The 13648-nt window shown below is 36.0% G+C and overlaps 3 protein-coding genes across 3 annotated transcripts in view; 1 reads left to right on the top strand and 2 right to left on the bottom strand.

Moving 5' to 3' along the window:
• LOC112023821 (uncharacterized) overlaps positions 1-7617 on the top strand; it is a 48444-nt gene extending 40827 nt beyond the window's left edge. Inside the window, exon 6 of the mRNA XM_065759723.1 lies at positions 7094-7617. Within this exon, the coding sequence (XP_065615795.1) occupies positions 7094-7315 (222 nt within the window). The 3' untranslated portion in view covers positions 7316-7617. The remainder of the gene's footprint in view (positions 1-7093) is intronic.
• Positions 98-2270, bottom strand: LOC111986838 (pentatricopeptide repeat-containing protein At2g15690, mitochondrial). Its single transcript, XM_024018531.2, has one exon. The coding sequence runs from the start codon at positions 2047-2049 to the stop codon at positions 292-294; it is 1758 nt and encodes a 585-aa protein (XP_023874299.2). The 5' UTR covers positions 2050-2270; the 3' UTR covers positions 98-291.
• On the bottom strand, positions 3014-3909 carry LOC111986839 (uncharacterized). The gene is made up of 3 exons (XM_065759714.1): positions 3764-3909; positions 3408-3584; positions 3014-3310 (listed from the first exon to the last, which is right to left on the bottom strand). The coding sequence occupies exons 2-3, from the start codon at positions 3537-3539 to the stop codon at positions 3014-3016; spliced, it is 429 nt and encodes a 142-aa protein (XP_065615786.1). The 5' UTR covers positions 3540-3584; positions 3764-3909.
• Positions 7618-13648: the final 6031 nt, after the last annotated feature.

The raw sequence follows: 13648 nt of genomic DNA, 5'->3' as shown, positions 1-13648 counted from the left end.
GTCATGTTAAACATAAAAAACAGATATTTTACTAGTATGGAGCATATAAAGAAACTGAGGGAGGGGGTCGGGATGGTGAGCCAATGGTCACTACACATATCTTAACAAATATTTGATTGAATGTCAAAGCAAACAGACAATACATCATATGGCAATGGATGGTTCATGTCCTACTGGAGTCTCTGTCTGCAATATTCCATATGGCTTGGCAACTTTGCACTCTACATACCAAATTAAAACTGGAAAGAAAATCTCGGTGGATACGAAGAGTAGTTCAAAGTTTCAAGGACTTCACCAATAATCCCCACAAGAGCATTTTCCTTCCTTGAAATGATGAAACCGTTTGTTGTCTCTAATAATTAATTCCCTCCCAACAATCTTAGACATGATCTTGATGGCATTGTGACAGTCACCGCAGATACGAAGGTTCTTGATGATCCTAAGAGGTGTTCTCGCTGGAGTACTAATCAGACCATACGCAATTGCCAAACGCTCACTATGATAGAGCAAGGCCTGCTCCTTGGCCTCCTGATCAATGTCATGCAGAACATATCTTGTGTCCGGCACATAACCACCTTCTTTCATCCCAGCAGCCTTCAGCTTTTCATCATCCTTGTAGAGAGTTGGGTTTCTGAACTCACTGATCCTGTTCTTCCCATCAAGCATGCTGACTGCAGTATACTTTCTAGGAGGTGGGGTAGGGATCTTATTAGCAACAGCCTTCGACGGGTCAAGAGAAACCATTAACTCCTCAGCATGGTCTTCAAGATCAACATTTCCATGAATCCGAGCATAATTTCTCAATGCATCCCAAACCTCCACAGTGCGCTCAAAAGGCAGTTTCTCTATAAAATCCTCTGCTTCATTAAGATGGCCACACTTCCCAAGCACACCTAGAAGCCCCATATAATGCTCAAACCCTGGCTCAATTCCATACTCACTCTTCATTGACTCAAAGTGTAAAAATGCTTCTTCCACGGCATCTACACTAGCACAAGCCGAAAACACCGCAAGAAAAGTATCCCCAGTGGGTTTCATCCCCAGCTCCCTCATCTGCTCAAACAACTGCAACCCATCATCACCCAACCCATTATCCGCATAAGCATTAAGCATTAAAAGCCAAGTGTCCATACTCCTATTAGGCATATGATCAAACACCCTACGTGCATCAGTCATCGCCTCACAACTGCTATACATTTCAATCACCATATGGTTCAAACTAAGGTCACCCCGAAACGTGGACTGCAGAAAGAAATCATGAACCTTTTTCGCATCCTCATACGACTTGGACACCTTAACTCTTTCTAACAACTTATAGAAGCAATTCCAATCAGCTTTAACCCCTTTCTCCATCAATTCAAGAGCCTCCTTAACCTTCCCCGAATCGCAAAGCATCAGTACATCATTAACCGAAGGCGGTGGTGGAGAATCAACCGGGGCTTGAACCTCAACAGCCTGGCCTCTATTAAAGTTTTGGGGATGTGGGTATCCCTTATTTTGATTGTTCCACTGGTTTGGTGATCTGGGTTGTTGAAAACTCGGGCTCTGAGTGTTGAACTGGTCAGGGTTCAATCCACCTTGATTGGGATATCCACGGTTGGGATAGTTCTGACCACCCTGATTGGGATAACCAGGATTGGGATAGTTCTGACTGCCCTGATTGGGATATCCACGATTGGGATTGGGATAGTTCTGACCCTGATTAGGATACCCACCATGTGAATAGTTTTGGTTCTGACTCTGTGTCTGTGTTTGTGAGTTCCATCCTTGGTTTTGTGGGGCCCACTGATTACGGTTTTGTGAATTCCAACCCTGGTTTTGTGGGTTCCGTTGTTGTTGTTGTTGTTGTTGTGGTTGTGGTGGTGACTGGGGTATTTGGTTATACTCGTTTGGGATTGCTGAGGTGCTTAGGGTTTTAGTTCGGGTTTCAGTGTTGTTGTAGTTGCTGTGATTGAAAATGAAATGAGAGGGGTATAAACGCCGTACCTTGAAGAAGGAGGATGAGAAGTTTGGGGTTCGTGCGCGTCGCAATGCCATGACCGACGCCATTGTTGCTGAGCTGAACTGAGCTACCAAGTTCAAAACCCTAATCCCGCAGAGACAAACCCTGTCGAAACGGTATATGTGCGCGTGAGTAGTAACAGTGAGACTGTGATACTGAGGCAGAGTCGGTCAAGGTTTGGAAAATGAAGCAAGTGATGTTGAGGATGATGATCTTCGTCAGAGAAAGAGGCAACGAAGAGAAAAAAAAAAGTGTGAGAAAAAGCTTTACTATGAGGTGAACGTTTTTTGTGTATATGAGACACAGCTTATTGGTGAGCAGCGAAATTCAGCAAAAAAAACTCTAGAGGCTAGGGTTTTAGTGTTAATGGGTTGGTTGCTACATGGGCTTTTTTTAATTGTAAGCCCACTTGGCCACTTTCTTTTATTTAATCCCATGACAACCCTTTTCCACAAACCCATCGTAGTATAAATTTTAGGGGTGTGCAAACTATCACCAGAGCCGACAACACCGACCGGCACCGACCCTCCCGCACCGCCATTGGCACCGACCAACGGAGCCGATGCCGGTGATCGGAACGCAAACGAAGCTCCGATGCCGGTGCGGTGAGGACATCGGAGACACAAACGTCATCGTATTGGGTTATTAAAAAAAAAAAAAAACACAAAACGGCATCGTTTATGTAGGTTTTCAGACACATACCTCAGTAACCTCACTATAAATTCATCCTATTCACACACCTGGGACCCTTGACTCTCTCTCTCGCTCTCGCCCCAGTCGCCTCTCGCTCGCGGTCTCGCCGGCCTGAGTCGCGCCTCGCAGCAGCAGCAAACCACAGTAAGCCATCAGCTTAGCCCCTTTCTTTTTGTTTTAATGGAAACGGAGTGAGAGAGATTGTGTTTGACTGTTTGTAGTTGTGCGTGTGAGTGTGACTGTGTGAGTTGTTGACTTCTTGGGTTCTTGTTGTTTAATGTTCATTGTTCAGTAGAGAAGTGAGTTAGAGNACAGCAGTCATTGGGAGAATACTTTCATAACAAGCCAGCTCCATTTAGCCTTAAGACAGTGGTATGAAAAATTGCATACCTCTTCATAAGGTGCTTGCTTCTTTGCAAACCCACATTTATAGACACTGTTATTTATCCCATTGTATATCCATTCATTAATCTCATCAATTTGGGCTTGCAAGTGAGGAGGATAGAGGTCTAAATCTGTATTCTCTGCTATGCCATTGAATTCAGTGTTGAACATGCGGATAATCTCTGAACTCTCATTATTAACAATTGTTTTGAGTTTCTTATCCCATAGAACCTAATATAGAGCAAAAAATCTTTATAAAAGATTCAAACTTAGATAATTTATGTTAAAAAAAAGGAAAAATTGGAAAGGAGCACATGTGTTAACATACAGGAACTGTGTACTTTCCAGAGTAGTTTGTACTGGCAAGCTCATAAAGTTCTCTAATACTTTTTGGTCCATTCAATGGGTCACTTTCAGCTCCTGGTTCCTCTGTATTCGAAGCAGGAAAAATCCACCCCATATGCTCATCAGTTTCCTTTGTTCTTTCCCACTTGGGTTTAACTGACTGAGCAACAAACAGACAATATTGATTTGGTCATAAGATTGATTCTACCTCTAAGAAAAGTACTAAAAGATTTACTTTTACTGGCCGTGAAACTGATGGCTTTGTCAAGTCCTTTAATCTTCAACTATTAAAGACACCTTGAAGCCCAAGGGCAAGCATATGATGTATACAGATGATACCTTCCAACTTCTGCTGGAAATAGGGAGCTTGGATCTCGTGAAATAATGTTGCGGAATGCTGATGCAGTTCTGATGAAAGCACCAGAATCTGACATCTCATCCAGCGAAGATCGAGCCATTTGAATGAGTGCTGAAGAATCCATAAAAAAAAAAGTTTAAAATTTCTTCCAGAAGTAAATATGGTCAAAATTGTAGAAACTTATAACTATGGTTAGAGTATCATAACCAATTACTATGTATATAGGGATGGCTGAAAAGTTATATTATAGGAAAAAAAAAACTAGAAATACAAAGTTACAATCATGCATGGAACAATTAATTCCTAAGGAAGAGGCTTGATAGATTTTGCCATCTCATAGCAATTTTTCTGCTTTGTTTGCAACACTAGTTTGCTTCACAGTTAAACCCCATACAAGTAAAAAAATAATTTCTTTCATATGAATAAAATTAGTGACATCTAAAGTAAAATTTACTCCAAAACATTGTTTATCATGGATTACTATACATAATAAGATCATTTGCTTTCTGCTTGCTTGAGATCCTGGGGACAAGTCACATTTTTAAAATTTTGGATGGTTACAAAAACTATACAAGTATAACCCAACAGGGTATGTGCTGTTACATGCATGTTCAAACAATGGTTACATTTTGCCAACAAACTATTAAAATTCTCAATGAATCAGTGAATATGAGAATCCATGAAACTACAAATGCATCAAGAAGTTATCTGTAGTTTTCTTTGCAACAAGCATTCCCAGTTGGACTATATACACCACAAACCACACAACTCCCAGCATCCTTCTCTATTTGCAATAACAGAGCCAGACCATGTTCTTATGTGGGAATTTAAGTCAGCAACCAAATTTTATTTTGCTGGAAAACATTCCAAAGATTACATTTTTTCAGTTAAAAAGGTAACATTTATGGTTGTGAGATGTTATTCATGCAAAAAAAAACCAAACACTATAAAAAGTTACCCATCATCAGCCGAGAAAATCCATTAAAATATATGGGTCTGAAATCATATTCATGTCAAAGTTCTCAACCAAATATTTTCCCATTAAAACATATGGATCAGAACCAAAAAACTTCCTTTACAGCTACAAGATTTTGAATCCAGATCATAAATTAGTACCCAATCAAATAACTCAGAGTCAAGTATTATAGTTCTAGTACTAGGGAACCCAAGAAGAAAAATTCATGAAAACAGTTCCTTTTTTTTTTTTTTTTTTTTGAGCAGCTGGTCATTTAGAACAGTTGAACAACACCCAGAAGTAACAAGAAGTTAGTATAAGCTAACATGACAGGGAGAATAAAATAATGAAATAAACGGGAGTTTGCAAGCTTTCTAGTAGGGTGTGCGCGGTTTGGTAGGAGCGGTTTTTTTTCCAAATTTATTACCGAACCAATAGAGATCGGTTTTTTCATAATTGAAACGATCACACCGCTTAAGGTCAGTTTTCCAACCTATAGCGGTACGATTTTTGCGGTGCGGTTTAGTCGGTTTGGTCGGTTTGAAATTTAAAAAAAAAACTGTTTTTTTAATAATAAAAAAATTGGGCTTTCAAGCCCAATATCAATATATCAACCTGTTCAAGATTTCATTTGTTACTTATAAATTATTATAGTTAACACTTAACAAGACATAAATGATAGAGATAACAATTGAAAGTTGAAACTGTCTGCACCCGCCAAATAAAACCACAAATTCAGCTAATTAAGTGGGTCATTTTAATTTTTAACATTTCTTTGCTGGGTCTATTAGACACTTATTATTTTTAACACTTAATATCTACTAGACACTTAGTATTTGCTGGGTCCATTTAACTCTATTACACACGTTGGGCCAACAACGTGTTTTCTCATAAAAGTTAAAACAGTGTACAATACAAAGCTGTAGCATGTAAGTAAAATAACAAGAAACAGTGAAACACAAACCCAGGACAACAAGAAAGTAGAAACACAAACGTGACAAACCCATAAATAAATAAATAACTAAATAAAAACTCAATAAATAAATAACTACAAACAACTCACACTCACACGCATAAATAACTAAATAAATGAACTAACTGAGTCAGTCAGTCAACACACTCACATCACACGCACGCCTTTTCCAATCTCCATCTCTGACTCTAACTCACTTCTCTACTGAACAATGAACATTAAACAACAAGAACCCAAGAAGTCAACAACTCACACAGTCACACTCACACGCACAACTACAAACAGTCAAACACAATCTCTCTCACTCCGTTTCCATTAAAACAAAAAGAAAGGGGCTAAGCTGATGGCTTACTGTGGTTTGCTGCTGCTGCGAGGCGCGACTCAGGCCGGCGAGACCGCGAGCGAGAGGCGACTGGGGCGAGAGCGAGAGAGAGAGTCAAGGGTCCCAGGTGTGTGAATAGGATGAATTTATAGTGAGGTTACTGAGGTATGTGTCTGAAAACCTACATAAACTTATTCATCAAAAGTTGTTGAATTTCAAATAATATTAGTCTTTCAGATAGGACTAGTGGCTTTCCTAATTCTGTCTTTCAAGAAGCAAAATGGTATGTTAGTTTTTAGACTTTCTTCTTGTTGATCACTTTTAAAATGATTCATGAGAGAATTGCTTTTTAGTTTTTAAGTGAAGTGCCCTTGCACACAATACATTCAAATTGTTGCCAACTTGCAGTCTTTCTGAACCCTTACACACAACACACATCTTTTCTTTTTCCTGCCTAACTATAGGTGGTTATTACATGCAAATATTGCTTTTTTCATGTAGTCGGACTTCACCACCCTTTGAATGTAAAATACCACTGGACTTATCATTTGACCATTTTGATTCTTCCCCCCTTTTTCCATGGCTTTGTACCACTAGAAGCTGCATATGTAAAATTACCATAGCAGCCCCATATATAGCTGTTTGTGATTACCAAATTGTCCTCTTTAATTACTTACCCAAAAGGAAAAGTTATATTTTATTCCACATAGCCTTTTGCATTTTATTTAAATGGTTTGTCCAAAATACCTTAGCAACTGTCATGTTTGAAATTTTGTTTATGCCTAGATGGGAAAAGTCATGATATGAGGAAATTGGGGTAATTTTGAGACACGAGAGTGAAAGGTATTTAACTCTAAAATAAGGAACCATTGGTGATTTTCCTTTGCTATTATGCTGGGCCTAGAGAAAACTATGGCCATAGGTACAGGATCTCTTTGGCCATCCTCAGATATGTCTGGTGTTGGCTTTGTTTTTTCTTTCTTGGCCTTGCATGAAATTTTGGCATTTGTCTCTCTCAGATTCTTCAAGTATCTTAAAAATTTGAGTTCGTATAATGACAGGTTTACGTTGTCCACTTCAAGTGTAACAAGAAACAGTTACGCGAGTACCCGAATCTGTTTAATTACACCAAAGACATTTTTCAGATCCCTGGCATGAGCAGTTCAGTCAACATGGATCACATCAAGCGACATTACTATGGAAGCCATCCTTCTATCAATCTTCCACTTGGCCCAGATATTGACTACTCATCTCCTCATGAGAGAGAGCGATTTTCTACATAGATTGTATATAATTTCAGATCATAAAATAAATTTTTAGTGTCTTGAATTCATATGATTTTGCTGTTATGTATGGTCTAGCCATTTCAATAAATGCCATGGTCTGTAGAGTAGTAGTTATTCAGCATAATGGATGGTGTTGGCCACCAGCAAACTTTAGTGACTAAGTTTGATCTGGCTGGAAAGGTTGTACCTGCTATTGACATATACTTTCTTGCTACCTTACAAAGATTCTGGTAAAAAATCACTTTGTACAACATCTGGGAAAGTATAGAATGCAAACTTTCTTCAGTTTTTTGGTCTCACCTAATTTGGTCTTCAAGATTCAAGGGCTATTCCTAGACATGGCTCCATTATAGGTTTGTCATTTGTCAATCCCTTTGGCATTAATTTATTTGACTTTTTGCTAACTATTTGTTTGTTGAAATGTGTGTTAAAAGTATACTTTTACTTTTAAAAATGGAAGCTTTAAAAAGAGGTACATGAGCAAAATAGATTGAAAACTAAACGAAAAAAATACATGACATACGGACATAAGCAACTATATAAATGCTAGGGGCTGTACAGGAAACTTTTACATGTTTCCTATGTAGCTTGTTTGTTTACAACATGAATGAGATCAGGAACACTAGTTGCATCAAGTAGTATTGATATAATGTAAGAGGTTGAGGATAATGATTCTCTATTAATATTGGTCTTCACCTGGCAATTACTTTTTCTAGCTACAGTCAGAAGAGGTAAGTAAATGAACTGTTGGTAGTCTGTGAATACAATACCAAGTTCAAATTAATTATAACTTCTGGTACAGCATTTTGACTCTGTAACAATCATAAGGATTTATATTAATATAGTCTCAACAGCTATTCTAATTTCTTTTAAAATAAAATAAAAACAGCTGTTCTTTTTGCCCCACTTTTAGGTTGGATATAGAACATTGGTTTTATTTGAATGAGCTTATTTTTAACTAGCATTTTAAAGTATCNGAATGTGAATTTAACTATTTTCTTCTTTAAATCCTTGGATAATGGTGCTACCATGTGTGATATACTGATCTCTAATGTGGTGAAGATATTCCTTTGTGGGTATTTAATGCCACTAATGGTTTTGTTTTTTTCTTGGACCAAAGACACAAAAAAAAAAGTTCCTATAGCTGTGGTATTTGCGTATTAGAATTTAGTTGTTGGGGAGAAAATCAGTAATCATTTTTTAAGTACCGATAATCTTTTGAAACAAAACTTATTTGCCTATTAGATCGAGCTGTTTACTGTTGTTTATTGTTTACTATGGAATAGGCGAAACAAGGTGAGACCTATGCCTAATGCAAAGAAGCGACATCAAAACAGTGCTCGTTGGCACCAACCTGGAACAAAACAAATTTTGACAGGGTAACTTTTGAGGATACTAATGAGGCGAGCTTAGGGGTGGTGATTCCTAATCATCTTGGTCAGGCCATGAGGGGTTTTTTTAGAAAATAACTACAAAACCCAAACAATATTATTAGTTAGGTAACGTTTTAAACATATTGCATTTCTAGCAATTCGACTATAGAGGAGTCGATTTTACTATTCATATTACTTTTTTAAAGAAGTCGACTTCAGAGGAGTCGACTTCTACACAAAGAAGTCGACTTCAGTGGAGTCGACTTCTGTACAAAGAAGTCAACTCCACTGAAGTCGACTTCCCCAAAAACCCACCAACTCCAGGTCCACACAACTAGCTTCCAGGCGAAGAACCCAGGCGAAGCACGAAGCCAGGCGAAGCCAGGCACCGACGAACCCAGGCGAAGAACCCAGCAACACCGACGAGCAAGACCAACGAGCAAGCGAACGCAGGCGCCAACGAACCCAGGCGCCGATTTCTTCACCAGACCCGAACGAACCCAGCAACACCGACGGCAAAGCACGAAGAACACGCCGATTTCTTCACCAGACCCCGACGAAGCATGAACCTAGGTGCCGATTTCTTCACCAGCGACGAAGCACGAACCCAGGTGCCGATTTCTTCACCAGAACCCAGGCGAAGAACACGCTTGGGTACGGCGAAGCACGAAGAACACGCTTCTTTGGTTGTGAGGTTTCTTTGAATTTCTACATAGGGAAATCGACTTCAGTGAAGTCGATCTCTTTGTATAGAAGTCGACTTCAGTGGAGTCGACTTCTTTGTAAAGAAGTCGACTCCACTGAAGTCGACTTCTTTCTGTAGAAGTCGACTCCGCTAAAGTCGACTTCTTTCCAACGCCACCCAAAAAAAAGGCATTATGAACAGTAAAATCGACTACTCTGTAGTCGAATTGCTAGAAATGAAATATGTTTAAAACGTTGCCTAACTAATAATATTGTTTGGGTTTTGTTGTTATTTTAAAAAAAAACCCGGATTTTAGAAAAACTCCACAATGGAGTTCTCTTAAGAAATGTCGACGATCTTAATCCGAGGTGGGTGCATTATCATCACAAATGTCATCTTCAAAGCCGATTTGCTCCATATTTTGCACTCATACTTATATAGGAAAAATGCAATCATGGAGGCTTAATGTCTAAGCCAAGTATGTCTTCAACCTCATTATCTGAACTCTAAAGCGAAGTGAATTGAGCCTTATAATATACGCACAGCTTGAGAATTGTAACTCCCACTAAACTAAAGAAAGTCAACCAATAATATTGAAACCAAATCTAACATAAAACAGGCCCTACTGTATCATGGCTTCCACTAAATATACCTTTTGGTTCTGTCATGGACAGAGGAAACTATCATGGATTCATGCTTGTCATTATTTTTTTTCCCCTTTTTCTTTCTATTGAAAGAAAATCTCTTTGATTTCTACAGATTCTGCACTCACAGGGAGTTAAGGTTACGTTTAGTTGGAAGAAGGGGTGGCTTGATGCATTTGGGGGCCTAAAGCAAAAATTGATTATCTTGTATTAGATGCAAAATTACTACTAATTAATATGAACTACATAGAATTTTTTCTTTTTTTAGAAATTTTATAGACAGAAAAAGTTTGACAAAATTTTTCATACTTGTTGATGTGGCAGATTGATAGTGGTCGATAAAAAAGTGGTGTTAGTTGTAGACTTAGATAAGAACTACTAGAAGTTTGCTAACTCAACTCTAATTATTATTCTTTTTTTTAGAAGTACAACATACACAATATTTTTTACAACAAATTCTAGGTTTTAAGTTGCTTTTTGTTTTCTATTTGAAAGTATCACTATAATTATTTTTTTACCATCAATAACAACCTACTACTTAACATTAGTTGTAAAAGTGTTGTGAAAAATATTGTGGATATTGCACTTTTCTCTTTTTTTTTTATTTGTTTTTCATCTGATAAAAAAATATTATTTTATTTATTAATTATAAATAACCCTATTGGTTAAAATGTGAGGGCCTTCTTTTTTACTTAGGGCCTTAGGCGACCGCATTTCTTGCTTTAGCATTCAGCCGGCTCTGGTTGGAAGGATAGAAAAATGACGGTAAAAATTTTAGTAAGATAAAGACTTAAAAGAAAAGAAAATATTGTTATTCTAGTTTGTATGTGTTTGATAGAGGAGATAGAGATTGTACATAATTTTTTTTTTCTTAATTGAGAAGGAAAAAAAAAATGAAGGAAACAAATAATAGTTTTGTGTTGATTACTATATAAGAAATTAATTTTATAACTTTTCAATGTAGTTAATTTTTTTTTTTTTTTGGACAATAATAGATTGTATTAACAAATAAGCTACACTTGATAAAAAAAGTAAAGTTGTAGGTTTATCTTTGAATTCGATCTCTATTTTTTGTGGTTGATTCATGTGTGATAAGTGAGATCCTCGTATGATGCATATAATTGCTGAATTTTATATTCTGCACATTTAATCAGTTTTAAGATTAAGGAATTGCACTCTGTTTTCTTAAGATAGAATTGTGCAATGTTCTTGATTTTTTTTTTCAAATTTTAAGGTATACATTTACTTGTTTTATCAAATTAAGGCCGTATGTATGGGACATTAACAAAGAAAATGCAATATCTCGGCCACAGACCCACAACCTAGTTTTCTGTGAATTAATAAAATCTAATAAATAGTTAAATAGATCTTTTTTTTTTTTTTAACATACACATGTGGAGAGGAAAGAAAGTTTTAAAGAAACTTACAATGGTGTCAATGGTGTATAAATAGTTAGATAGATCAATCATGCACAATAACACCAAAATTTATGTAAAAAATCCTTTCAAAAGGATAAACGGTCAAATCAATTATGAACAAATTCTCTATAATAAATTAGTTACAATATTTTATAAAATGTCCAAACTTTTAGTTCATAACAAATTAAGGAAATAACAATAATGTCACCTCCTTTTAATATTACAAATTTATAACTCTTCCTAATTGCACACTCATTATATTTTCTTAGAAAAAAAAAATCCTAAAAGTTGTTTCTCTCTAGTCTATGTTTATTAACCAAAAAACAAATCCCCCGGTAATTTTGCTCTTGCCTCTCACACACCTTGTGCAATCATATTATTTTCTCATCAATCCCTAGTTTGAGCCTCAATCTCTCCTTGATTTGTGGTATCTCTTTCCATGTGTTACTCTCTCTCTCTCTCTCTCAATTTTATAGTAAGGAAAAACATGTTACATGCTTGTGCTGATGCACAAGTGTGTAATAAATACTGCCCTTTATAGTATGAGCTGGTACATAAGTATGTAATAATAATCACGGCCCTATTTTTTTTTTTTTTTTTTTGGGGGAAAGCATATCAGTAATTTTATATAAGGCTTCTATCTCTATTTTTGGAGGACAAGAAATGCTACATTTTAATTTCTCTTGTAATAATGTACTTTTCTTCCCTCCCAAAAAAAAAAATAGAACTCTGATGCAATTTTTCATATAAATTCAAGACCATGACATAGACTTTGTTTTTTTTTGGCAGTTTCAACATCACTTTCAGATTCCTAGAATATGTAAGTTTAAGAACCTTCCAACTCGACTAAAATAAGACAAAAGTCTCAACTAACACAACCAAAACTTGACAAGATTCCACAATGTATTTTGCTAGTTCCTAAAAGAGTTTGGTAGGACACTTTGTGTAAAAGTATTTAAAATCCTAGTTAGGTAGGCAAAATCTTTTCTTTCTTCTTTCTTAATGTTAACAAGGATGGACCATATCGATTTTTATCAGTCTTTTTTATAAATTCTTACTTTTACATGGTGTTAATTTGATACATTTTTTCGCCTTAGTGTTTAATTTGATACTTATCTATTCTAAGACCTCTTGATATCATGGCAGATGGTAACTTTTTCATTGATAATACACATTGTCACATTCCAACCAGCACAAAATGTACAATGGTATATTTGTATACCTAGTTACCAACACAAAAATTTCTCCAAAAAAAAGAAAAAGAAGTTACCAACACAAAAAAGTCATGTGAGTCAGACATGGCCCAAAAAATGGGCTATTAAACTTTTAAAATTTGTGTACTTGCTTAGGCAGAAAATTATTAAGTACTTCCAGAGTACCATAATACGTATTTTCCTCTTTTACATAAATAGTGGGTCTCACCATGAATTTAATTAGTGGGACCCGCTATTAATGTGAAAGAAGGAAGTACGCATTTATGGTAGTCCGAGAGTACACAATAATTTCCCTGCTTGGGCACATACTTTCATTCTAATAATGTATGTATCAATATCATAAACATTTTCATTCTAATTACGTGTCATAAATCCTTCCAAAAAAAATTTATGTGTCATAAATTTTAATCTTTTGCTTGCATGAAGTTAAGCAACCCCATATAAGGGTCTCAGCACATAGTTTGTCAACTAATCACCGTATATATAATTTATTAGTTCTTTTCACTGTGTAGTAGGTTCCAAATAATAAAAAAATGGTGTTAGCATATAAAGAAAAGATTGATACATATGATATATATATATATATATATACACTTGGCCGGTGGAGAAATAGGTTTGTTTGATTTCATCATTAGCCTTGTATAGAAAGGAATAGAGCGAATTAAAAAAAAAAAATTAAAGAACATAAATAGGATAATTTTTATGCTTTACAAATCGATTTCAATATGTACCGCCAAATTCGAAGAAACTACTTTGATTTGTAATATTTTATAACATTTAGTTTGAGAATACACCAAATACTAGAAAAACCAATAAATTAACATTCGTAATGCAAATGCAATTTGATAAATTGTATTAAATCAAAATTAAGTTATAGTATTCAACTGAATGGGTGAGGTTTTATTTGGATTTTCCTAAAACAAAATAAATAAATAAATAAATAGAGTTACCCCATAAACTTTTTTTTATTAAATATTTTACTAAATAAATAAATAA

Source organism: Quercus suber, unplaced genomic scaffold (genome assembly GCF_002906115.3).
Source record: "Quercus suber isolate HL8 unplaced genomic scaffold, Cork oak 2.0 scaffold_340, whole genome shotgun sequence".
Classification (NCBI taxonomy): Eukaryota; Viridiplantae; Streptophyta; class Magnoliopsida; order Fagales; family Fagaceae; genus Quercus; species Quercus suber.
The sequence above is the reverse complement of the archived record's forward strand: the minus strand, read 5'-3'. Positions and strand labels throughout refer to the sequence as shown.

Bases quoted from the DNA above. Each gene is read 5' to 3' on its own strand.
- LOC111986838 (XM_024018531.2), bottom strand. From the start codon at position 2,049: ATGGCGTCGGTCATGGCATTGCGACGCGCACGAACCCCAAACTTCTCA.
- LOC111986839 (XM_065759714.1), bottom strand. From the start codon at position 3,539: ATGGGGTGGATTTTTCCTGCTTCGAATACAGAGGAACCAGGAGCTGAA. The intron at 3,311-3,407 runs GTATGTTAACAC...GCTCTATATTAG, and splicing joins CTGGAAAGTACACAGTTCCT to GTTCTATGGGATAAGAAACT.